Genomic DNA, 25,558 nt, shown 5'->3' on the forward strand with positions numbered 1-25,558 from the left:
CTAAGAAGCCTTTTAAAAAGCGCTTACTCTATAAAAAAGCTGCTATATTATAAGCTTTAAAGCTTTTTAAAAAGACTTTAAAGAACAGCTTTATGTTATTAAGCAGTCTATTTCTGCTTTAACTTTTATTATAGTAGTAAGAACTAAGAACTTACTAGCCTTAAAGCTTACCTAAAAGTCTAGAGATAGCTTAACTCTTTTTTACCTAACACTGCCTACAACCTATAACTTTTCTAACTTAGTAATAAAATCTAACTAACTCTCTAATCCCCTACTATTTAATAGAAAATAAAAAAACCTACTTTTTTTTTTTACATAAGCTTTAATATAAACTTAAAGGAAACATAGACTAATTTCTCTCTAAACACTTTTAGTTACTATATACCTACTTTTAACTTAACTATAACATAGCAGCCTTAATTAACTTACTAATAAATAAAGATATTATTAACTTAGATTAATTTATAGTGTTTTTATAAGCAACTTATAAAGACTTAAATAAAAAGTTAATAGCCCTAAGTTACCTAAACACTTTATAATAAAAAAAAAAGCTTTACTTTACACTTTGCTAAGTTCTACTAACTTGCATCTAATACAGGCCTAAATAAGATAGGTCTAATTACAGCTTTATATAACTCCCTTTTAACTAAACTGTAACGCGCTATAGTAGGAGAACCCCTTCTAAACAACTTTAATGTGTATGTAAACCTAATTGCTACCTATAATAATAACATAAGGTTCCTCCCTGTACAAGCTCTAATACGCCCCTAAACTAGCGCAGTTGCAAATAAGAACCTTAACATAATAAAAATTAATTTAAATTATGCTCTAGTTAGTTCTAAAAAGTGTAAAGATTATAAGAAAAAAAGTTAATATTTTAAGTGTAGTAAGTATAGTTATATTTTTTAAAACTACTTTATTCCTTTTTTTTAAGTCTGCGCAAGTAGCGCTACTAGTACTTATTAAAGATTCTTACTATTTTAATCTTATTCTTATAAGGGCTTTAACTTATATTTAAGCTCTAATCCCCCTTACTACTCTTAATGTAGCTATAGCTATAGTAGTAGGAGCCTGCAAAAAGGCTTGTCTTAGGGCTAAGTTGCCCCTTAGAACTAATTTAACACTAGATCTTTGCTAACTTATAGGCTAAGTCCTCTACTAATAACTAAAAGTACTAAGTTAATATTTCTATATATTTATAATAAGAAACTATATTAGCCTTAATATAAGCTTTTATTAACTTAAGAGTAAATAGCATAGGTTACATTAATAAAGAACTAGTGTGTAAACTAAATCTTTAATTAACACTACTTACCTAAATAATTTACTTAACTAAATTTAATAGAAAATAACTTAAAAAAAGTTTTATTTTTTATACAATAACTATTATAATTACCTACTAACACTATAAGGAGCAGATTAAACTCTATGTAATAAACATAGAATGTTATAACCTAATCTTAAGATAACTATAGCTGTATTAGCACAAAGTTGCCTTTAATTACTAAGAGTAAGTTCTAAACTTTAACTCTTTTTAATGCTAAGACATATACTTACACTTACACCTAAATAATACTTAAATAGCACTTAATATAAAAGGTTTTTAGACTTACTTTTTAATAACCTAAAGAAAAACTACCTAAGTAAGGCTAACAAGCTAGGCCTTTTAGTAAAATAGGCTATGTAAAATAATTTAATAACTACTTAAACTTAAAGAAAAGAAAGCCTTTAAGAAACTTTTACTTACTTAATTTAAACACAAACTAGGACTTAAACAGTAGATAGACATCTGCTACATAAAACCTACCTTATTTATAACTCTAGCTTAATAACTAAATTATAAAATCTACGCAGTTATAATTTCTAATATAAACTAAGCTTTAGCTCTCTAAAAACACACTAACTTAAAAATAATAGTCCCTTAAAACTACTATAACCTATTGCATATCTTTTTTTAAAACAAGTTTAATAAGCTTTTAATATAACATCTATATAATTACTAAATAACTCTTAAGCCTAGTAAATAACCTAGTTATAGGCTACTATATAGGATGTTGCTAAATAAATTAAAAGTGCTTTAAAAATACCTTAATAAGAACTTAAAAAAAAAGTTTATTTAAGCTAGCTTCTTACTAGTAGTGTTACTTATACTATTTATAAAGAAACTTAGAGGTAGGCTTTAATTCTATGTTAACTACTAAGGACTAAACACTATTACTATTAAAAACTAATACTTAATTCCTTTTTTATAAGAAACCCTAAGCTAACTAAGTAAAGTAAAGTATTTTATAAAGTTAGATATTATTACTGCCTTTAATAAGCTAAAGATAGTAAAGAGTAATAAGTAGCTAATAATGTTTTAGACCTAATATAGACTATTTAAGTACTTAGTAATGCCTTTTAGCTTAGCTAACACGCCTAGTACTTTTTAACATTTTGTAAACAACTTGCTCTAACTCTACCTAGACGTGTTCTATATTACGTATATTAATAATATTCTAATCTACAGTAATAGCCTTTTAGAGCATAAACAGCATGTACGCTTAGTGCTAAAGGCTATAGAAGAAGCAGGTCTATAACTTAATATAGACAAATGTAAGTTCTACTAATTAAAGGTTACATATTTAGAATATATAATCTCTATAGATAGCATTTAAATAGACCCTATTAAAGTTTAGACTGTGCTAGATTAGTAATACCTAAAGAATATAAAAGATGTTTAAGCTTTTATAAAATTTACTAACTTTTACTAATAATTTATTAACAACTTTTTATAGCTAGTAAGCCTTATAATTACACTTACTAAGAAAGAGGTTTAATTTAACTTTAACTTAAATTACTAATAGTTTTTTAACTAGCTAAAAAAAGCTTTTACTAAAGCCTTAATACTCTACTACTTTAACTTTAAACTACTAATACTTATAAAAGCTAATGCCTTAGACTATGTAGTAGCAGGAGTTCTTTTCTAGACTAAGCTAGACAGGACTATTAGGCCTATTGCATACTTTTTAAAAAGAATAAGTCCTGTAGAAGGCAATTATAAAATCTATAATAAAAAATTACTTACTATAGTACACTGCTTTAAATAATAGCAACCTAAACTAGAAGGTGCAGCGCATCTAATACAGGTCCTATCTAACTATAAGAACTTGCAGTACTTTATAACTATAAAATAACTTAGCTACTAATAAGCCTATTAGTTTAAATACCTATTTTATTTTAATTTTAAGATTACTTATTATTCTAGTTAAAATAAAGGGAAACTAGATGCTTTTATAAAGTAATCCTAAAACATTCTTGCTTAAAAAGAAGTGTAAAAGGCTTAACACTAAACTCTGCTTTAACTTAAGCTATTTTTAGACCTTAACCTAAATAAAACAGATTAAATAATTAATTAGATTATTACTAATAAGTATTTAAATAATAAATTTATCTAAGAAACCTTAAACCTGCTTTAAAACAGCGCTAGTTAGTTAAAAAAGGTAACACTAGCTAACTATAAAAACTAAAATAGTAAGCTATATTACTATAACTAACTTATAATCCTTAATTCTAATAAACTAAGAATTAAACTACTTTAAATTATATATAACTTACCTGTTAGAGGACACCTAGGCAGAGGAAAGACTCTTAACCTACTACAGAGAGAGTACTACTAGCCCTGCATGTTCTATACTGTACGCTAATATGTATTATGTTGCTATACTTACTGTAAAGTAAAAGCCTTTTAAGAAAGGTATAATAGCCTGCTTAAACTACTCTTAATCTTTAAATAAGCTTAAAAAGATATATTAATTAATTTTATTATAAACCTACTTTTATCTAAAAAGTACATAAATATTATAGTAGTTGTTAATTACTTAACTAAGTATTAACACCTAATACTATGTTTCTCTATAACTGCCCCTAATATAGCCTAGTTATTCTACTAATATGTATAGGTTTACTATAGCCTGCCTAACACAATTATATTAGACAGAGGTACGTAGTTTGTCTTAGCCTTCTAGGACAAACTCTATAAATAGCTCTAAATTGTCTTTTATCTATCTACAGCTTTTTACCTAGAGACTAACAGCTAGACTAAAAACATAAACGCTGTAATAAAATAAGTCCTACAAGCGTACATAAACTACTAGTAGGACAACTAAGTAAAATAGTTAGCTATAGCATAGTTTAAAGCTAATAACATAATATTTAAATTAACATAAGTATCCTTATTCTTAGCAAACTATAAATACTACTTCTAAATAAAATTTAAACTACTTATAAATACCTCTTAACTAACTTATTAATTTATATAAGTAATAAACATAAATAGACTTATTGTCTGTACGCAGCAGCAGCGTCGCGGCCTGGATACGAACGATCGCGCACGAGCAGGATCACGTATCTATGTCACATGATGCTCGTGCGCGAACCTCTGTGCGCGAACATCTAGATATCCCCCTTTTCCTTTGTACAGAGAAAAGACAAGAGCAATAGAACTAGAAACATATTGCCCTTACCTTACCTACTTTATACACTGTGCACACTGTACACTACTCTTACTCTTACTACTTAAGTGCTTATACTATAAGCAACTAGCTATTAGAGCCTATTTAACACTAATTAGTAGTTAATTTAATTAACTATAAATTAGTAAAAGTAATAATAAAGTACTTATACTTTATAAGGTACTTTATTTTATTACTTATTTTTTAGGAAGAGTAATAATAAAGCACTTACACTTTATAAAGTACTTTGTTTAGTTACCTATCCCTTAGGATAGCAGATTAATCCTTTACATTGTACAGTAAGCTCTGCTACTGTACAAAGTAAAAAGGAGATAGTGTAAGACACACACTAAAGCTACTAAAGCTGCACAACCTAGCAGCTAAATAATAGCACATTAATTCTTTATATTGTACAGCAAGCTTTACTACTGTACAAAGTAAAAAGGAGATAGTGTAAGGCGCACACTAAAGCTATTAAAGCTGCACAACCTAGTAGCTAGATAACAGCAGTACCTGCGCAATCTACTAAAAAAGTAATTAACTATACTATTATAATAAAATCTTATTAGCAACTAATAACTTTATATAATAATAAAAAGAATAAAAAATAATTCCTATTATATAAATAACTTATAAAGGACATAGAGATATTAAAGGCAACACTATAAAACAAAACTAGCCTAAAGTACTAGAATAATAAGATTAACATGTTAGAGGCTTTAATAAGCTTATAAACTTAATTATACATAAGTTATATAATTACTAATTTACACATAATAACTTAAAAAAGCGCTACTCTTTTAAGTGTGTATATAAAAGATTTTAAAAAATAGACACTATAAGACTTTTTAGCACTTAGCTATGTGTTTAAAAGAGAGCTTATATAAGTGCTAAAAGACAAAGAAATTACACTACAGCTAGGCACTAAAGGTACCTAAGCCTAGAAGCTGTATAATATAGCATAAAAAAAAGCAATTACACTAAAAAAGCTTTATACATAACCCTTATTACTATATAAGGCTCTGCATAGAAGTAGACTAAACATAATACTACTATTAACACTAAATGTACTAGTATTACCTGCTCTTACACCTTAGCTAGCACTACACTAATCACTGTACAAATAATACATGCCACCCTACCTAACGCCTGCTCCACACCCTTAATTGTACACACCACCGCCTGCAGTAGTGTATGCACTACTAATACCACCTGCATAATCTATACTACATTACAGCCTGTACAAACTTTTACTCTAAAGGGAAACTACTAAAGAAAAACTTTTAGTAGATAAGATTATATAATTTTAAAAAGCATAAAAAAAAATAATAACTACATAAGTTAACTATATAATATCTTTATAAATAAAATAAGAATTTTTATTAATTTATGTTAATAGCTAAATATTTAGAAAACTTAGTACATAGACATTTTTTTAAATATCTTAAAAGGTTAGGCAAATATGTACTATATGCACAACATAGGCCCTAGACATAACTAGAAGCATTTATATAACACCTTAAGTAGTTACTTTAACACTAATGTAAACTATAGCTAGTACTAGACAGACTAGACAATAATAACTTTTACATAATGCTAATAAAAAAACTTTAATAAAAGTTTATATAAAGTTTTTAAAACAATAATTAACAAGCTTACACTTATATAAAAAGCACTAAAAATAAAATTTTAAAAAGATGTTTTACTACACACTGCTGTTATATAAGCCTATTAAGAACAACTAGAACTAGAATATGCTATGTTTACTATTAAGCCCTTATGCAAAGCCTTATTTAGTAACCTACAGGCATTACTTTAAGTTACTATAGACTAAAAGGTAAACTAATACTTCTAGAAACTACCTAATATATACTACATAGACTACTAATATAACTCTATATAATAAGAGTCTGCACAACAAGAAGAAAGCTTCCCTTTGCGTAGAAAAAGACAACATAAAAGATCTTTATTTAGGTTTAGGCTACAATCTAGAGACAACTATACGCAGATAAAGAAGTGCTTTATCTACTATAAAAAAAAATGTTAGTTATTAAACTACCTTTATAATAACTATACATAAGCAAAGAACTAGTATGTTGCCTTATATAAAAATTTTTATAATAAAACCCTATTATATAAAGCTATTACCTTATACATCTAAGACTTTAAAGGTTACCTTAAAAAAAAATAATTTACATAATATAAAAAAAATAAAATAGAAAAGTAAGAATGCTAAAAAAGCTATTAACTACTTTACCTTTACTACCTATTTACACTGTGCAACAGAAGAGGACATTTACAGCATTAAACTTAAAAAATATGCTAAGCAGTTTATTCTTAATAACTAATACTATACAGTATACTAAAGTAAACTATAAAACATAGGCGCAGTAAAGATCTTTACTGTTAGTAAGTTTTAACTTAAGGCGTACATATAAAAAAACCTACATATAAAAATTAATTAGACACCTAGCTAAATAAATATTAGCTTTAAAAGCTAAACACTAAAGAGATTAATTAGTACTATACAAATCTAAAACTTAATTAGTCTAGTTACATACTACATTTTAGAGACTTTAACACTATTTCTACTATTACTAGTAAATGCTAACTAACTTAAGGTATACTTTAATAATGTTTTAAATGTTATTATATGTAAAAATAAAACTACTATACTTATTATATAAAAATAAAGACACTTTTTTTTTAATATTAGTAAAAAAGAATTTATGTCTTTCTTTACTAAATTAAAACTTTACTGCCTCTACTACTAATTTAGACACCCCTGCATAAAGAGACTCTAGAAGATGCTAACTAGCGCTAGCTACAACATTAATGCTGCAGTGCTAGAAGAGATTAAGAAGTTCTGCTACCTCTGCTAATTATATAACTAGGCCCTATAAAAATTTAAGTTTATAATTAAAAATAACACTTACTTTAACTATAAAGTTATTATTAATGTTATATAAATTAATAATAGAAATGTCTTACATGTTATTAATATAAACACATTATTTTAGGCTGCTACATTCCTAAAATCTATGTCTGCACAAGATACCTAGAATGCACTGTGCAAATGCTAGATTAACACCTATTAAGAACCTTTAGACTACATTATGTATAACTTTAGTATAAACTTTACTTTAAAGAATTTTTAAGCTTATGTAAAGATTATAAAAGCTACATGCAGGCAGATGCTTATAAAAGCACATTAGGCAGTTAGAAAAGTTAAGCGCGCGCACACACCTCTTTAACAAGTGTTTAACATCCTAAAGACTAAGCTAGGTAACTGTACAGATAATAAGGCTATTCTGCAGATAGCAGTTAAGGCTTTAAACAACACAGCTAGCCTACACAGTCTAGTACCTACACTGCTAGTCTTTAGAGCATACCTAAGAATTAACTTAGACTCTCTACTATTACTAGACATTATTACATAAGTAAGCGCTGTATAAAAAGTAATAAAGATACTTTAAAAGAACTATATAAAAGTAAACATTAATTATATAATTAACACTTATAATAGCCTTATAATATATAAAGTTCTTAATCTCCCTCTTAGCTTAAAGATTATAGCATAGAGAGAGAAAAAAGGCTAGACTAGCCTATACAAGATTAAGAGTATTAAAAAAAAAATGTTATTATTAAAAAAAAAATAGCTTACTAAAGCTCTAATATACACAAGTTAAACTGTACTATAGAGAAAAGAAAAAAAACAACTTACCTATAATAAATAACCTAGATAAACTAATCCCTATATAAAGAGATCTCTTAAAGAAAAGGAAAAGAGAACAGCTTTATAAGAATATTATAGAGGCAGAACTAGAGCCTACTATAGACTAAGCCTCTTAAGATAGTAATGCCGCACTAGTGCAAAGGGAAGATATAGATACTAGAAGAAGTAAAAGGCAAAGAAAACCTGCATAAAGTCTAGACTAGGTATTTCTAACCTAGAAGAAAAAGAATAATTAAGCCTTATCTATTAAGCTTTATATAAATAGTGTAATTACTACACCTAAAAAACTATTTAAGAAATTAGACTATATAAAGATAAACACTTTAATTACTAATAGCACTTTTAAAGTTATAGTATATAACTTAATAAGGCATAAAAGTTAGATTTTTAACCTTTACTTTATATAAAAAGTAAAAGGCAAAATAACCTAACTATATAAGAAATCCTGCCTAGTGTTTGCTAGCTACTTAAATAAAAAAAAGAAAGAAATTCTTACTTAGTTACTAACTATCTAAAGAATAAGCTAAAGACTACTTTTAGCTATAAAAGCAAGCTTAAGAGCTATATATAAAATGCATTTTAAACTATGTAATATTACATAAGTATACATCTAATTAATAAATAAGCTTATGCGCACACTATACACAAAGCTACTAAAGGAGATGCGCTAAAGCTTTCTACTAAATATAATACTCTAGGTTGTATAACTCTTGTATAAAGCTGCTAAATTAGGACTGTATTAGTTTAAAACATATTATAACTACTATAAAAAAAAGCTGTGCATGCACATCTCTTTATACAACCTCTACCTCTTAATTACTAATAAAGGAGAGCACACCTTTAGTATTACTAGCTTATAGATAGATAACACTTTAAGCATTATAATAAAAAATTTTGTGTAAAGAGAAAAAAAAGAACTACAGAAAGTAAAGTTTTATATAAAAAGTAAGACTATTTTAGTAAAGAAGCAGCCTATTAAGTTTAACAGTAGAAAAATTAAGCTTACACACAACATAGTAGTTCTTACTTAAAAGAAATAAGTAAGCTACTTTTATATAATTAACCTAAAAAACAAAGATGCTGCACAATAATATGTTAAGTAATATATAAAAAAGGTATATATTATATTTATATGTTAACTAAAGGCAGCATTTAACTTATCTATTACTGCATAAACTATAAACCCTTTGCATAATAACATTAACACACTTAACACATAAATCTAATAGTAGATAGATAATAGTAAGCGTAGTCTTACCTTCCTACTATTATAGCTTAATTATATAAAGCTGTTTATTTTTATAAATAGATTATTTACTAATAATAAAAACTTTAGCTTATAGCTAGAATTCTTAATTATATTAAGTAATAAGAACTATATAGAGTAAAGTAACTACTTTAAAATACTAGGTAACATTATACACTAGAATTCTACTAAGTGTAAAAAAGTAACTAGAAGTGTCCTTACTAGTAAACTATATAGAATAGTTAAAAAGTTTAATAATGTAATTATACTTAGTATAACTTTATAGTAAATTATATAAACACTTAAACTGCTACTAATTTTAGTAGTAATCTGCATAGATTTAAGGTCTTTATATAATTACCTTATTAAGCTAGGCACTACTAGTAAAAAGTAACTTATAATTAACATTATGTTACTTTACAAATTATATAAGAAAAGGGAAATTACTAAAATAAAGTAAATTAATAGTAAAAACAACTTAGTAAATGTATATATAAAGAAAATACTAAACTAGGCTTTTTAATTATTAGTCCTAACTAACTGCCTCTCTATCTAGATAGAAGCATCTGTAGACTAGCTAGATTCTGTGCGCAAAGATGCTCTAAACTAACTAAACTAATAACACTTTTATATAAGGCCTATCTTTTTTATTTTTTTTATACACACTTATTTTTCTTATTATAAGATTAGAAGAGAAAGATATGTAAAAAAGATAGTCTATTTATCTAGTATATAAAAGAAGAAAAAGCCACTACCCCTTACATATAGTAGTCACAATGTAGACCACAGCTCTACTATACACATAAAGCGCAGGCATTAGCCTAGAAGTTAGCTAACATATAACACTTAATAAAAAAAAAAGCACTAGTAGTGCTACTATAATAATAAGCACACAAAGTTGCTAGGACCTAACTACAACTCTAGACTAAGACTGCACAGAAGTACCCCTTATAACGCATAACCTTTGCTGCCTATAGCTGCAGATTAGTGCTAGTAAGTAAGATAATATTAATATTATAAAATAGTAAAGCTGCTATATGCTGCTTCTTAGCCTATCTATAATTAGCATTTTATATAAAAAGAAAATAGAAAAGCTAAAAGATTTATATATTTATACTAAAACACTAAATAAACTACTAATTAGCAGCAGAACTAGTTAAAAGGGTAACACAGATGCGCCCTAGGCTGCTAGACTGCACAAGGACGTTAAAAACGCCCGCACTAACAGCGCTAGAGGTAGAGGAGAAAGGCTAGAGAGACATCTCTCTCTCTGTGTGTGTGTGTGTGTGTGTGTGTGTGTGCAGGCAGGAGTATCTGTTACTATTAGTACTGTACAAAAAGAGAAAAGAGCTAGGGAATAGTATAGTAGAGCTTAAAAAGTAAAAGATAAAGAAAAGAAAGTAAAAAAAAAAAAAAAACCTTATTATATACACCTCTCTACACACCTGCCTAAGCAAAGATCCTACACTATTCTAGTATAAAACTCTATATAAAATAGTTTATACACTGCTAAATTACTTATAAGGCAAGCGCATAAAGGCTAAATAATAATAGCCTAAAATGCTTTACACTATTTATAAAGCTATTTATATAGTGTAACTAGCTTATCTTAATGTACAGCATTACTAAAGCAAGTCCTAATAAATAGAGTAAAGTAAAGGCAGAATGTAATTAGATAAACTTACATAGATAAAAGGGAGGTAACACGTATAAAAGGTAACTCTTTAGATAAAAAGAAAAGTTGCTAGTGTCTATACACAGCAGCAGCGTTACAGCCTAGATACAAATAATTGCGCATAAGCAGGATTACATATCTATGTTACATAATGCTTGTGCGTGAACCTCTGTGCGCAAACATCTAGATATCCCCCTTTTCCTCTGTACAGAGAAAAGACAAGAGTAATAGAACTAGAAACATGTTGCCCTTACCTTACCTACCTTATACGCTGTGCACACTGTACACTACTCTTACTCTTGCTACTTAAGTGCTTATACTATAAGCAGCTAGCTGTCAGAGCCTATTTAACACTTATTAATAAAATCTAAAACATATCTAAATATGTTTATAAAAAGCTTACATAGGCTTAAGCTTTTTAACAAGAGTACATAAACTAATTCTAAACTCTTACCCCTGTGTATGCAGCTAGTAAGAAGGTCTAGCTAGATGCTAGAAATATTTAAATAAACTAATAATTAAAGAAACTTAATTAGAAGAACTTTAGCCCCTTTACAGTAGCCTATATAGTCTTATTGCATGCTTACTAATTAATCCTACCTAACAGTATAAAGATACACCCTGTGTTCTACATATTGTTGCTGCGCTAAGCAGCTCTTAAATCTAACTATCTACTTAAATAGCTAAACCTACTACCTAAACTTATTATTATAAATAATAAACTAGAATATGTTATAGAAAATGTTAAATAGATTTAGTTTAATAAAAAAAAACATATCTATAAATACCTTACAAAATAGACTAAATATAATAAACTGTTATAAGAACCTATAGAAGCTCTGTAAGAGAACTCTATAGTAACCTAATTCTATGCCTAATACCTATCTAAACTAAACCTGTACTCTAACAAAGATAACCTAATGCTAGAACTACTAATGTAAAGGATTCCCTTCTTAATAAGGGGGGGAGTACTGTTATAGTATCCTCCCTAGATCCTAGACATAACTATATTAGACATGTACTAGAGTATTATTAGTGCATGTCTAACATAAATATAACATAACATAGACATAAACTTAAGCATAAACTACTTTAACACTAACTAAACTTAAAATAAGCTTAATTTATACTTAAAGTGCTTAGACTTTTAAGCTAAGTATTTAATTACTAATTTTCTTCTAAACCTTTCTATTCCTTACACAACATCTTGTACCTACTATAATACCTTACGTAGTAATTAAACTAGACCTCTATAAAGCTCTATAACCTTACTTGTGCATAATTGTGACAATAAGACTACTACACTAGAGAAATAAGTAAAATTAGTAATACTTAGAATTAGTTAGAGTATCCTAGGTGTAAGACATGCGTAAAGTACGCAGCTGTAAACTATAGTAAAACCTAACAGTACTTTATAAAAACATTAAAACATAGTAGAGAGGCTAATATACTACATATGTATGTTTAATTCTTTAGTATAGAGACTAATAGTGTCTTAAATTAGAGCTAAGTTAGTAGTAAAAAATAAAATTTTAGTTATAATCTTTAACTAGCTTATTATAGACTAAAGCAGTAATTTTTTTAGTAATAGGTAGGTTCTTTTAACATTAATTAGCCCTAGCCTGCATAATTAACTGTAGTTGTAGATTAAAAGTAATCTATAATTCTTTATCTTACTTATAAGCTTACTATAACTGCTTATGTGTAGTTTTATATATTTTAATTTAAGAATTATTATAATCTATCTTAACTATCTATAGCAGCTGCGTAAGTATAGTTAGATTAAGACTACTATTAGCCTAATGCCTTATACATGCACTATTAGCCTAGGCAGGATTGTAAAAGTACAGCTGTGCGTAGAAAAGAACGTCCCCCTTAGCAGGCTCTAATAGGCTGTGCATATAGTACATTTTTTTTATAATCTAAAAAACCTTTACGCCTATGCTACACACACTTTAATTTATTTATTTATAGTTAGCTAACATAAAAGCTAAGGCTATATTATATAATTAAAAATGCTTTTAAAAGGATTTACTAAGTAAGTGCCTACTCTATAAAAAATAACGCAGGAATAAAAGTAGATCTAAAAAGGTTAGAAGGTTAATATTACTTATTAGGTAACATATAGAGTACTAAGGAGAATCTGCCTAACTTTTATTAACTTACTTTTTAAGCTAGTAAAAAGCACTGCAGTTAGAACAGCTACTTATAAAATTCTACATTAGACTAAAGTTAATAAAAGTAATATAGTTTATAGTAGTAATAATATATGCCTTTAGTAAATTATTTTATAAAAGACTAGCCCTTAGTTACTCTTAATTTCTACACATAGATAAAAATAAAGCAGGCTAATCTAAAGTGTGTTAAGAGGGTAAAGATTAAATAGGTCTTTATAAAGTTAGCTATATATTATAATAATATATACATATAAACAGTGTAGAAGAAGTAGAAGTTAGCGTAAAAAACTTAAAAAAAGTTAATTATATATTATAATAGATCTAGACAGATAGTATAAGAGAAGTAAAAAAAAGCATAAAAGTTTTAAAAAGGTCTTAATATGTATAAAATAATTAATTAAGCACTAGCATTCTACTTAATACAGTGTTACGCCTAGCATATGCAGGTTAGCTCTAGCATAGACCTAATTAGACTATAGTAGCGCAAGCTTAAATATGTTTTAAGAGTTATGCATTAAAGTTAACATTAGCTAATAGCTAACACGCCTAAATAAAACTAAATATAAGCGCTAAAGAATATAATAATTATAATAAAGTAATATACTACACAGCTATGTCTATTACACTAGTAATAAAGAGCTTTAACTTTATTAGTAAAGAAGTTAGAGAGAGGTCTATAGTTATTATAGACTAGGCAGAAAGTAGGCAATAAGTCTATATAGTAATAATATAAAAAGATAACACTATATAATAAAAAAAAGAGAATAAGTTAAAAAAAAAAGTACTAATTAAAAAAAGTTAAAGCAGATTAAAGATAAATTAACTTTAAGTAAATTAAAATTTTACTTATTAAAATAAGGTGTAGTAAGGCTTATACTACACTAAATAAATTTATTTTTCTAAAGTTTTTAAAAGTATAACTTTTTTTAAAACAGCATTTTTATTAAGTTTAGAAAAAAACTTAATTAAGCTAAAAACTTTTAAAAAAAAATTTTATATAAGAAAAAATTTAAGCTATTTAAACTTATTATCTTAAGTAATAAAACACCTTTAAGCTCTTACTCTCTATATAATAGTTTATAGTATGTAAATATGCTTTTAATTTTAATATAATTAGTATAGCTTTATAGCTTAAAAAAAAAATAGTTAAAAGTGTTTTATATTAGGCTAATATTATATTAAGTGTAATCTTAAGGCCTTTATAATTCTTTGTAAAGGTTAGTAGATAACATAAGATAACTTAATACACTTACATACATTATAAATAGCTATAATATAGTAGCTTACTATAACTTATTATTATTATAAAGTAAGGTTAACTAAAGCTGCAAAGGTATTAAAGTAGATAATATCTAGTTAAGAAAGATTAGAACAGGTTAGAGCAGATGTAAAGCTAAAGCCTAAAGTTACACTACTGTTTTACTTAACTAAAAGAAGATTCTCTAGAACTCTTTTTTTGCCTACAGCAGGCTTTACTTAGAAGGTCTTAGTAGAGCTAATTACATTTAGCAGAAAAAATTACACTATAAAAGTAATTTTTACACCCCTAACTATACAGTAGTTAATTATAATAGGAAAAAAAGAAGACTAGATTAAGCATGTAGCATAGCAGAATAATTACTTAAAGCTTAAAAACAAACAGTAACGCAGCTTTTTAGTTACTAATTTTCTACTAATTAAATTAATAGCCGGCTTATATCCAGACCAATAGGAGAGAGGGCTTGGCGGTAGAGATAGTGTAATATTTGATGATGGGTTGAGGTTTTAAGTGGCACAGACCACCCCAGCCCTGATCCATCAACACGGCGATCTGACAGTCAGCAAGGTCAGCCAACTGCAGCATGAGCTTGATGTGCGCCAACGAAGTGCTTGCCTCCCACATCCATAAGCTTCCGGTGCGCCATTAAAATCTTCCTAGCCAGTACTCTCTAGTGAGTTCATAAACACTTGCAACCTCCCCTCCCAAAGTCTACACTCATCTTCGCATTCATCGTGCTTTCCCGCAGGTTATCATTGAAGAACATTCACCGGAACCCCGCGGAACCAGGCCCGCTGGCATTACGCACTCTCCCAATCGGTTCCAGGGCTGAGTGCTCCCAATCTTCGACCTGCGATGGTGGGGCAGGAACAATAGCCTCCCATACATACTTGACCTGCCAACCACTGAACCTCGCCTCCTAATCAGCCCTCCGCGCATACCCTCCGCAATGCCGCTCCTCAATCTTCGAGAACTTCTACAGTTCCCAGAAGGCGATAATTCAACAGACACAGTCCTCAATGGCGTGCACTTCAACCTTACAGCCCTGAAAGAACACAACTACACAATATACAGTAACAACACCATCTCAAACAACTCGAGATGCTATCTCATATTTGACAACTTCAAACCGCACATGTTCAACAATGGCAGTTGGGTCAACGCGACAACATGCTACATACCATATTACCACATCCATGGGCGCGGAATCGCTAGCATCGTGTTTGGGACGTTTTTCGCCATCAGCATCATGTTCACATTAGTGAACTTGCGAAAACACGGACGGCTATACTTGCGAGAGAATAAGCGGTTCAGGGTTGTTGGCAGGCGGTGGCAGTGGTACTGGATGTGCTTCGTGGCTGCATGCGGTTTGATCAGCACCTTGACGGGTGTCGATGTGGACCGGTATTACTTGCAACAAATCCCCATTATTCTGCAGAGCTTCTTCTTCGTGTTGATGGTTCCGGGCACCCTGGCTATGGTGTGGGAAGCTACCCGACACTGGTAAGTGTTTCAGATCCCCAGCATAGAGCATTCGCTCACTTGGACAGGGGCTCGTGGCAAGAACGACAGATAGTCGATCGCGATCCATTCCTCCTACCGCAAGACGACAAGCGCGCCAGAACCGAATTCTGGCTTCCTTTGGTCTTCTACCTCTTCGCGTGGCTAAACTTCTTCATGGTCATTCCTCGGTCATGGACTGCGATTCAAAAACAAAACACACCAGAACAGAAAAATGATATTGCCCGGCCCGCATCGACAGGCCCACGAGAAAAGGCAGGCGCGATACTAGCAGCCATAGCATGGTTCGTGATATGCTATTCACTTCACCACTCTTTAAAACACTATAAGCCACGCGCCACCGGGTTTTTCAACAGGATTAATTCGTTCTGCCATTATTGCCCTACAAAACTTTTCGCTGCCATCGTTCTACTCGCGATCCGGATCGGATATGGAATTGCAAGCGCCTGGGTCTGGGACCTCAGCATATTCCAGGACGATGTTGTCGTTGGCTGGCCATTTGGTCTTGGATATGGGTCAATCCTGCTGATCATTGTCGTCTTCGAGGTCGCTGGTTTCATGGAGCAAAACGAGGACCAAGTCATCATTCAGCAGCGGCAAGACCGCGGTCGTGTCGTTGATGCAGAACTCGGCCTCGTCAAGAAACCAAACTGGTGGAGCCGGAACTGGGCTGAGCGCTATCAGAATGACGATCAAAGGCTGCGCAACATGACGACGGAATTCGGAGGCGGAAGGCCGACCACGCGCCAGGCCCAGCAGAGCATTGAGATGGGGAACATGAACATTCGGAATCGGTCCCGGGATCGACCGCCAGAGGATCCATTCAGAGACCAAAGTCCTTCAGGCTCCCGACAAGCGTCCGTGGCTGGGAATAGACTGACGGTAAGTCGGTTGGATAGCGATGTTGCAAGCACAACAACAAGTAATTCTGAGGCCACAGGACTGACGGGACGGACTTTGACGTCTGAAAATACTCAAAATGTACCACCACAACGGATCAGGAGCATGTTGGATGTGTGAGGGATAGAGGGGACTAGATTCGGGACTGGGCTTGGAAACGTCATGCATTCTAGCAAGGGGCTTGGATTTGGACATTCGCTGTATACTGTTTGTTCGCTTCAACTGTACACTGTTTAGGGGGAGGGCATTGGATTAGGCCACGGCACTGGGAGACAAGAACAAAGTATAAGATATATTTACAGCATGCAAAGTCTCGTCATCCCCTCCCGGTTTCAGTGTCCGACGGGTGTGATTAAGCGATTGGCAACTGTGAGAAGTAGACCGTGGCTCACAACGGGTATGATGTCAATTGAGAGACACTCGTATGGATTCGCATTCAAAAGCCTTCCTTCGCGTCACGGCGCCATGGGTAGACAGCAACACGCAAGCCGGGCACATGCATGAGCAGAGGACGATGGGTCATCAGTGATGGCGATCAGTAAGCCGCAGCGATTGGCTGCGAGCTCACACCGACAGCTGATAGCAGGAGACGGTGCACAAGCAGGTCGGGGCTGGGCGGGCAGCTGCGAGCTCCGCACCTCATGCCATCGATAATTTAACGACGATAGAGACACGGCGCAGCCTACCACCTCACCGCATTTCCCACTGCAATCGCCCTTGCATCTCTCCATTGCTACTGCATGCCTCTCGATTGTATCTATTTGTGATTGCCGTTGACACAATCGGAACTGCTGAAGCTGCTCCCCTGCCTTTTCAGTTTTGGACACTCACCCCGCCTCTTCCGCCTCCGCCATGGCAGATCACTCCTCTGCAGACGAGCCTCCAGCAAAGAGACAGGAGAAAACCCACCCCTCGCTGCAGTCAATGACAAACTCGGGGCCTAGGTCTCCCCCGCCTATGCTCAAGATGTCGTCGAGCCCGCATTCCTCCCACCGCTCAAGCTTCGTTGAGAACATGCGCGGCATCCCTCCTTCCTCACCACGAGCACAGCGCCAGCCGAGCCTGTCGCAGCAAGCGCTTCAGGACTTGCTGAATAACCCACCGACGAAGAATGGCGCCCCGGAGTTTGTGGGGAGGGATTGGAAGACGGTCCGTGTGGGCGAGATTGTTGACCCCGCGCAGGTGCGGTTTGCGGATTATGATACCAGCGTGGAGGAGGCTACGGCGGTGAGAATACTTCCACGACCCTTTGAATGCGCTTGCTAATTGTGTTGTAGCTTCTTGTACAGTCTGGCGCCCCCAATGTGGTTCTCCTCCGCGAAAACCCAGGCTCCCGCACGGCGACGGGCACTTTTGATTATGGCGACCTAAACGCGTACCTTCTTCTTGTTGTCGGCCTCGCACACCCCACTGAGAGTGATGTCGCGTCGTTCGACGAGCTTGCGAAGAAAGGCCGGGAAGGAAAACCCATACCACTCAAAGATATCAAGGATTTGGGGAAGAAGGAGCCTCTGATTACGCTACCATCTACCGCAGACTTAACAAAAGCTATGGAGGTGTTTGGTAGTGGAGTGCATAGGATTTTGGTTGTCGAGGAAAGTTCAACGAATGTGGTTGGCATATTGACGCAGTTGAAATTGGTGCAGTTCTTTTGGGAGAATAGGCAGAGCTTCCCGGCGGTGGATCAATTGTATCCGCTGCTAATTAAGGATGTGAATATTGGGTCGCATTCGGTCTACGCAATCAAGTAAGCTATCCCTAGAGGAAGTGGGGTAATCTGAAGGCTAACTTATCCAGTGGCGATAAACCCCTAACCGATGCCCTCGAGCTCATGAACAACGAAGGTATAACCTCTCTCCCAGTACTTGACTCTCAAAACAACGTCATTGGCAACATATCCCACGTCGACGTGCGAGTAAGTCTGACCCTTAACCCATATATAAGTCGCCCTATCGCATACTGACCTCCTCAGCTCCTCACAAAATCCACCTCCCTCCCTCTCCTCCGCTCCTCCTGCATCCACTTCATCTCCGTCATCCTCTCTGAACGCGGCGTGAGCGACGGCAAGGACTCCTTTCCCGTCTTCCACGTGAACCCGTTCTCGACCCTTGCCCACACTGTTGCCAAACTCGTCGCCACCCGCTCGCACCGCATGTGGGTTGTTGAAACACCCTCGCCTGCTTCCTCAGGACCCCCTACCCCCGCCGCAACACCCGCTGTACTCGTCCCACCATCTCCAATCACCCCCCTTCCCATTTCCGCCTCCAATCCTATGGCCATAGCTACAGCATCGACGTCCCCGCCGCAACATCTCGCCGGCGCCGCAGCGCCCGCTATCTCTGCGTCCAGCATCCCCGGCGCGAGCCTGAGCGGGAGATTAAGTGGAGTAATCAGCCTAACAGATATTTTGAATTTGTTCGCTAGAGCGAGTGGCTTAAATCCCCATGATCCCGATGAAGCGAGACGAGCGAGGCGGAGGTCGAGTAGTAGTAGTATGAGGAGAAGTGTGGATAGTTCAAGGAGTGAGAGTATGAGTGGAAGGAGGGGGAGTATGAGCTCGAGCACGCCCGCGTTGGGGATTATGAGGGGGAGAGGGCCGTAAGGGTTTTTGGGTTGGGGCTGGAAGGCTTGGAAAGGGTGGAGAAAGTGGAGGGGAAGGGGAGAGGAAGGAGAATATGAGGTTCATTATCGGCAGGAGAGGGGAATGAGAGAAACGAGGGACGAGTTTGCGTGATATGATCCGTCTGAAGCGAAAGTTTGAAAGTTGCGTAGTCGATTCGGCGGTTCGGCGTCTATGTTGGGAAGGAGTAGGAGTACGGGCTCGAAAGGGCGAGCAGAGGCGTGGTAGGCGTTTGCGGCGTCGTCACATACGTTGCAATGGTTAAGTGCCTTTCTTTCTTATTCCTTCATCGTGCAATTCACGATATGAGCTCCAGAGATTACGATTCAGGACAGGCTTTTGGGAGTTGGGAGTTGGAAATTGGGAAGTGCTTTGTTTCTCATTCATTTTTTTCATTCTCATTCGCTATTTGAAAGCATCATCAGCCCTAACCCCAAGTATCCATCTAAACCAATATCGATAATATTTATGAGAGGCTGCAAAAGGTAACCGAGTTTCATTTCCAAATGAGTCTAGTGTATTGCCTTGCCCCAGATGCCGCTCCGGGCTGATGAGCTAGGGCGGTAGTGAAATTGTAGAGCTGGAGCAACGATGAGGTTGATGAGGTTGATGAAGCGCGGGAGCAGCGTTGAGTATATCGTTCTCCTTTGGAATGAGTACCTGATAGCCGATTTTCTAGGGGATACGAATGTAGATGTGCACCAGTGAATGAGTTAATCCCTCCTTGCTTTCTCCGGAGTCAAGGTGGAAGACTTTCTATCCTATGCATCCGTATTATACTCTAGCCTTTTCCATTGAATCGAGCTCTACCGCGAATGCGGTGAGTCCCTGTTCTTCTTTGCTTTCTCCTGAGTCGTCATGCACCCCTAGGTCTGAAATTGAGGCGTAAACGCAGCGTGCCCAACAGTCCGTAGTACTGTACGATTAGGAAATTTTGAGGCCTGTACGGACGAGATTTCCTGAATCGGCCCTTCACGGTAGTTACTCCGGCAAGGGCTCTCCAAAACACCTAAAAGGTAACTGTACGCCGTACTACGGACAGCACTCAGGGCAACAGCTATCGTACGCAGTGACAGAAGATCGCTGTACGTTCGTACGGCCCAAACCAACCGTACACCGTACTCAGTACTGCCAGTAGTACGGCCTATTGAGCACGCTGCGTAAACGTCAAGCAAACCAAATTGTAACTCTATGTATTACTCTTCTAATGCACCGTTCCGAATTCAGGTCTCATCATGTTTTTAGCCAGGACAAGGGCATTGATGACGATTTCAGAGACGCCAAGTGCCGACATAGTAGTACCTGTGAAGGAACTGAAGGCAGCCCTAGCCACCTGATGATTCAACCTTCATGCCTTCCCGTCTCGCTCTGCTCAAAGCGCGGGTCCGAGATCAAGGACCGTGCCGGTACAATTTTGGGGAAGGTGCCAACCTCGGACGTAAAATGTGTAATCTAGCGGCTCTGGATATGGCGCTCAGTTTCAGGAGCGCGCTCAATGTCCTCGACATGGTGTTTAATAGAACGTAACTGTTACTGTCAGTAGTGTTTTTAAGGCGTTACTAGCAGCAATAGGGTTTCGTTTTTATGGAAAGAGTGAATTAAAACAGCCTTACAGGCAGTAACAGTTACTGCTAAGTTAATTAATAGTAAAGTTACTGTTCAGTGCAGTTACTGCAGTAACTGGTGTTACTAGAGGCTCTAGAGGGCTTAATTTTGACACAATCTTGCTAATATGCTCTTCACACAATATCTAAGGCCCCCAGGTTTCAGCTGGAGGTCGCAAGTCTAGATATTGTCCTACTTAGTGTTGTTAAGGCGAGAGTCCTTAGGAAACTTGTAAGAATAGAAACACTAGAGGACAAGGCCTTAATTATAAGAGCTCCTAGAGGCAGCCCTTGACTTCTCAAGACAACAAGAGCTTGCAAGGTGTTGAACTGGCTGCGAGCTTTAAGTGCAAGGAGTTACTTCACTGTTCTGTACTAACAATAGATAGTATAGGCAGTTACTGCAGTAACTATAGCCTCATTAACCGTACAGTAACGGAAGGCAATTCACTTTCGTTCTAACTGCCAAGAGATTGTTACTATCAGTAACAGTAGGAGCAGTACTACGTTCTATTAAACACCATGGTCCTCGACACTTGTTTCACTCAGCACCTCGTCCCGTTAACAGATTAACTGATAGATCTATGGGCCTGATGCCGGGTCCAGCTGTGAACCTGTGCGGATCACTGGGCTCTTTCGTACACGCTTGGGACCTGGGAATGCAAGTAGGCGAGATTCCACTTGTCTTGCAAGAGTCCGGGTTTGTCTCCCTGAAAGGCAGAATTCCACAGCACGGCGGGGGAGATTGAAAAGGCGTGAGCGATAACTCACCGTGCTGAGAGTGTGACCGAGGAAGGGCACCCATGTGAATATCTTGACATGTACTAATACCATAGAATCGTCTTAAGGCGCCCACTTCTAAGCAATGCAGGAGATCTCAATCGATCAGCAGCCTTCTAAATTCATTCGGGATGTAGGGATTAAGGTCATCTGGCTCTTCAATCAGGCTGGTATCTTCGTAAGGCTTCTCGTTCCCTCCACGTTCCCCTCCTTGTCGGAACCGGGCTCCGAGAACGGCTTGTGCACCTGCCTGTCTGGTGTCTAACAATCGCTATACCATCTGAATCAAACTGGTTGGGAAGCCTTTCTGTATACTGGACATGTCGATCCCAGTCCTCCAGCTTAGTGTACGGACTCCGTAACCAGGCATTCACTTCATGCAAGAACAGACGCGCGTTGTCCCGACCCAAGAACTCCTGCAAAAGATCCTCAGCGTGCCCAGTGCTCGATTTTATATCGACAGTCTTCAGTATGGAGATGATGTAGGTCAGCAGGAACTCGGCGTTGCTGCTGGTCGTCGCTTCCTCGGCTGGCGTCGCCTCAGCGTCGGAGTACAGAAAAACAAAGACTCGCAGCTCTCGACGTATCCACATTTTCGCTCGAGACTGAAGGTCTGGCGAAGTGGCGACCATCTCAGGAGTCAGATTTTGGTAGCGCGATATCCGGTTTGCGCCAACGTGCAGGGAGTACAGTTTATGGCGGTAGACATGGCGCCGACGGAGCAGCGCAATATTTGGATTTGGAGTGGAGTAGGGGCGACGCGTGGTTCGCCGTTGTCTTAGCAGCCCACGGCGAATATTTTCGGAAGGGGTTTGAGGGGTTGAGGTATTTGGAGGTGGACGAGTGGAGCGGACGGTGTAGGTCTTGAAGTCTTCCGCAGAGCGCCAGTCATACTGGACGGCGGTGACTTCTGCTTTACCTAACGTTATGTTAATATCAAAGAATTCGGCGCCTTGAAAGGCACGTTCAGGCGAGAGAAGACATGCATAGCGGGCAAGTAGACTTCTCCTGCAACCAATTCACGATACATAAGAAATCAAATGTGTAGTGGTTGCAGGGAGCTGTGATAGCTCTTTCAGTGATATAAGACAGACATATGACGCAAGCGTCCCCAGAATCATCCTTGGTGGAGCTGGTGGCCTTCTCCATGCGATGTTGTTGAGTGAAAGTGGCGGAAGGATGACCAAGGTTCCATGGTTCCCGAGGTCGGAAGCAATGCGCACGGGCCATCCACAATAACGCTGGGCATCTGCCACTTCCCGAGTCTACGAAAGTTCCCAAGGTTCTTTCGCCATCATTCCCACCAGATGCACAATCACCACCGAGTCGCCTCGGAACAGACTCACCAGCCGCTCGCTTAATCGACTTACCGCCTGTTGTGAATGCTACGAACGGCTGTAAAAGCCCTGTCCTTGCTGCCACACCGTCGCCCGTCCCCCCCCTCCACCTTCCACGCCTCGACACAGCTAGCCTCTAGCGGCGGCTCCTACAAGATGGCTGTCCGAACTGTGACCTCCCTACGGAGGTGGTCCTGCGATGATAAAGACCTGCCCTCTGCATCTACCATCAAAGCCATTCACGTCTACGACTTCGACAACACATGTATGTCCACACGCCGCAAATGGCAGCCTGGATTTAAAAACTGACCCGGTGTCTAGTATTCGCGAGCCCACTTCCGAATAAACACATCTGGAACGGTTCAACTATTGGCCAGCTTGCCTCCCCCGACGTTTTCGTCAATGGAGGCTGGTGGCACGATTCCGCTATCCTAGCATCGACCGGAGAGGGCGTTGAGAAAGAGGAGGGGCGTGCGTGGAAGGGCTGGTGGAATGAACAGATCGTCACGCTTGTCGAACTCTCAATGCAACAGAAAGACGCCCTCACGGTGCTTTTGACCGGCCGTTCAGAATCTGGCTTCAGCGACCTCATCAAGCGCATCGTGAAGAGCCGGAAGTTGGACTTTCATATGGTTTGCCTGAAGCCCGCTATTGGCCCTGCGAACCAAAAGTTCAAGAATACAATGGAATTCAAGCAGGAGCTCTTGAAGGACATCGTGTATACCTACAAAGATGCTGAGGAGATTCGGATATACGAGGATAGAGTGAAGCAGCAAGTCTCCCGTGATCCCCTGAGTCGCCCGTGTTGACATTTTACAGCACTAAAGCCTTCCGCGAATTCTTCTTTAACTTTAACAAAGACTTGATGTCCACCGCGGTTCAGCAGATCCGCAAGCCGCTGACTGCAGAAGTCGTACAGGTCGCCGAAAATGCCACGCAGCTCGATCCAGTATCAGAAGTCGCCGAGATCCAGCGGCTGATCAATTCACATAATGCCCTGGTCAAGGCAGGCAACGCCCCGCGAGGTACCCCGCCCTACCAGATCAAGAAGACCGTCTTCTACACAGGCTATATGATTCCACAAGCAATGACAGAGAAACTGATCTCTCTCGTTAAGCTGCCGCCAGGCATGCCCGATTCCGATATTCGGTATCTGGCTAACAGCATACTGATCACGCCTAAGCCTTGTCCGAAGAGCATTCTCGATAAGGTCGGCGGCATTGGCAACAAAGTCACCTGGAAAGTAACAGGAGTCTCGTGCTTCGAGAACAAGCTGTGGGCGGCGAGGGTTGAGCCGGTTCCCAAATCGCAGCGATATTACTCGGAGAACCCGATTCCAACAATCGTCTTAGCAATCCGCAAAGGTGGAAAGCCGGCCGATGCCGTGCGTATCGTCAACTGGCATCCCGTACCAGACGAGCAATCCTACAAATTTGAGAGCATCGTCGGTGAGAAGGTCCTCCTCCGTGTCGAGGAAGAGCAAGCCAACGAGAGCGAGTGGGAGAGCTACTTCCCTAACAAGACCCACAAGCGCCCCCACGAAGACGAACAGGGCACCAATGGTGGCCATACCAGGGACTTCCGGTCACGGCAAGAGGATCGACGTCCAAATGGCCAGTCGAATTATCGCGGCGGTAACCAAAATCGTGGCGGTCGCGGAAACCATCGGGGTCCATCTTTTGGCTCAAGAGGAGGGCGGGGTGGCGGCGGCGGCGGATACGGTCGAGGAGGTCAGAGTGGTGGACGAGGACGTGGCCGCTCTGGTCCATCGCAGTATAAGAGTCTGGATGATGTTGACAAGAATTACGGCAATTCGAACTATGACGATCCGAACAGCTACTATTAAGCTTCGAGGCATATCGTTGCGGTTGTTCAATCTTTATACGATTTCATCAATTTGGGGGATTTCAATCACGTTTCTATATGGGAAGTGTCCGTGAGTTGCCAGGTTCCAACACCTGCTTTGCAGCTCAAGTCGTGTGTTTGCGCTTGGTGGGCTATAACAGACGCCTTTCCTGAAGCCTCAGCTCCCTGGCTCTCAAGCTCGACAGCCCTAGGCATGGAAATGGCTGATTTCTCTTACATACGGCCCAGCTTTGTATTATAGATTCAGACGTGGTTCTCTTCGAGCAGGTTTGGTCAACTAGATACCCGAATTTCTTTCACAGTACTGCAAAGCCTGCTTTCTACGTTTACAGTTCCATATTATTG

At 37.1% G+C, this 25,558-nt stretch overlaps 5 protein-coding genes across 5 annotated transcripts; 3 read left to right on the top strand and 2 right to left on the bottom strand.

Annotated features, from left to right (window-relative positions):
* Positions 1-15,262: 15,262 nt before the first annotated feature.
* Positions 15,263-17,420, top strand: BDR25DRAFT_303877 (uncharacterized protein). Its single transcript, XM_033690095.1, has 2 exons — positions 15,263-16,088; positions 16,136-17,420. The coding sequence occupies exons 1-2, from the start codon at positions 15,535-15,537 to the stop codon at positions 17,124-17,126; spliced, it is 1,545 nt and encodes a 514-aa protein (XP_033547196.1). The 5' UTR covers positions 15,263-15,534; the 3' UTR covers positions 17,127-17,420.
* A 342-nt stretch (positions 17,421-17,762) lies between these two features.
* On the top strand, positions 17,763-19,746 carry BDR25DRAFT_34242 (uncharacterized protein). The gene is made up of 4 exons (XM_033693721.1): positions 17,763-18,233; positions 18,284-18,753; positions 18,804-18,921; positions 18,979-19,746. Exons 1-4 carry the CDS (start codon positions 17,859-17,861, stop codon positions 19,606-19,608), a joined length of 1,593 nt encoding a protein of 530 aa, XP_033547197.1. The 5' UTR covers positions 17,763-17,858; the 3' UTR covers positions 19,609-19,746.
* A 2,025-nt stretch (positions 19,747-21,771) lies between these two features.
* On the bottom strand, positions 21,772-22,064 carry BDR25DRAFT_355472 (uncharacterized protein; the record flags this gene model as incomplete). Its single annotated transcript, XM_033695461.1, has 2 exons — positions 21,772-21,836; positions 21,884-22,064. 2 exons carry the CDS (start codon positions 22,062-22,064, stop codon positions 21,772-21,774), a joined length of 246 nt encoding a protein of 81 aa, XP_033547198.1.
* Positions 22,022-23,240, bottom strand: BDR25DRAFT_343117 (uncharacterized protein; the record flags this gene model as incomplete). Its single annotated transcript, XM_033693798.1, has 2 exons — positions 22,022-22,929; positions 23,105-23,240. The coding sequence occupies 2 exons, from the start codon at positions 23,238-23,240 to the stop codon at positions 22,169-22,171; spliced, it is 897 nt and encodes a 298-aa protein (XP_033547199.1). The 3' UTR covers positions 22,022-22,168.
* Positions 23,241-23,292: 52 nt separating this feature from the next.
* Positions 23,293-25,450, top strand: BDR25DRAFT_334433 (uncharacterized protein). Its single transcript, XM_033692930.1, has 3 exons — positions 23,293-23,612; positions 23,669-24,119; positions 24,167-25,450. Exons 1-3 carry the CDS (start codon positions 23,393-23,395, stop codon positions 25,191-25,193), a joined length of 1,698 nt encoding a protein of 565 aa, XP_033547200.1. The 5' UTR covers positions 23,293-23,392; the 3' UTR covers positions 25,194-25,450.
* The last annotated feature ends 108 nt before the right edge of the window (positions 25,451-25,558 follow it).

The sequence above is a fragment of the Lindgomyces ingoldianus genome (genome assembly GCF_010093535.1).
Source record: "Lindgomyces ingoldianus strain ATCC 200398 unplaced genomic scaffold BDR25scaffold_17, whole genome shotgun sequence".
NCBI classification, from domain to species: domain Eukaryota; kingdom Fungi; phylum Ascomycota; class Dothideomycetes; order Pleosporales; family Lindgomycetaceae; genus Lindgomyces; species Lindgomyces ingoldianus.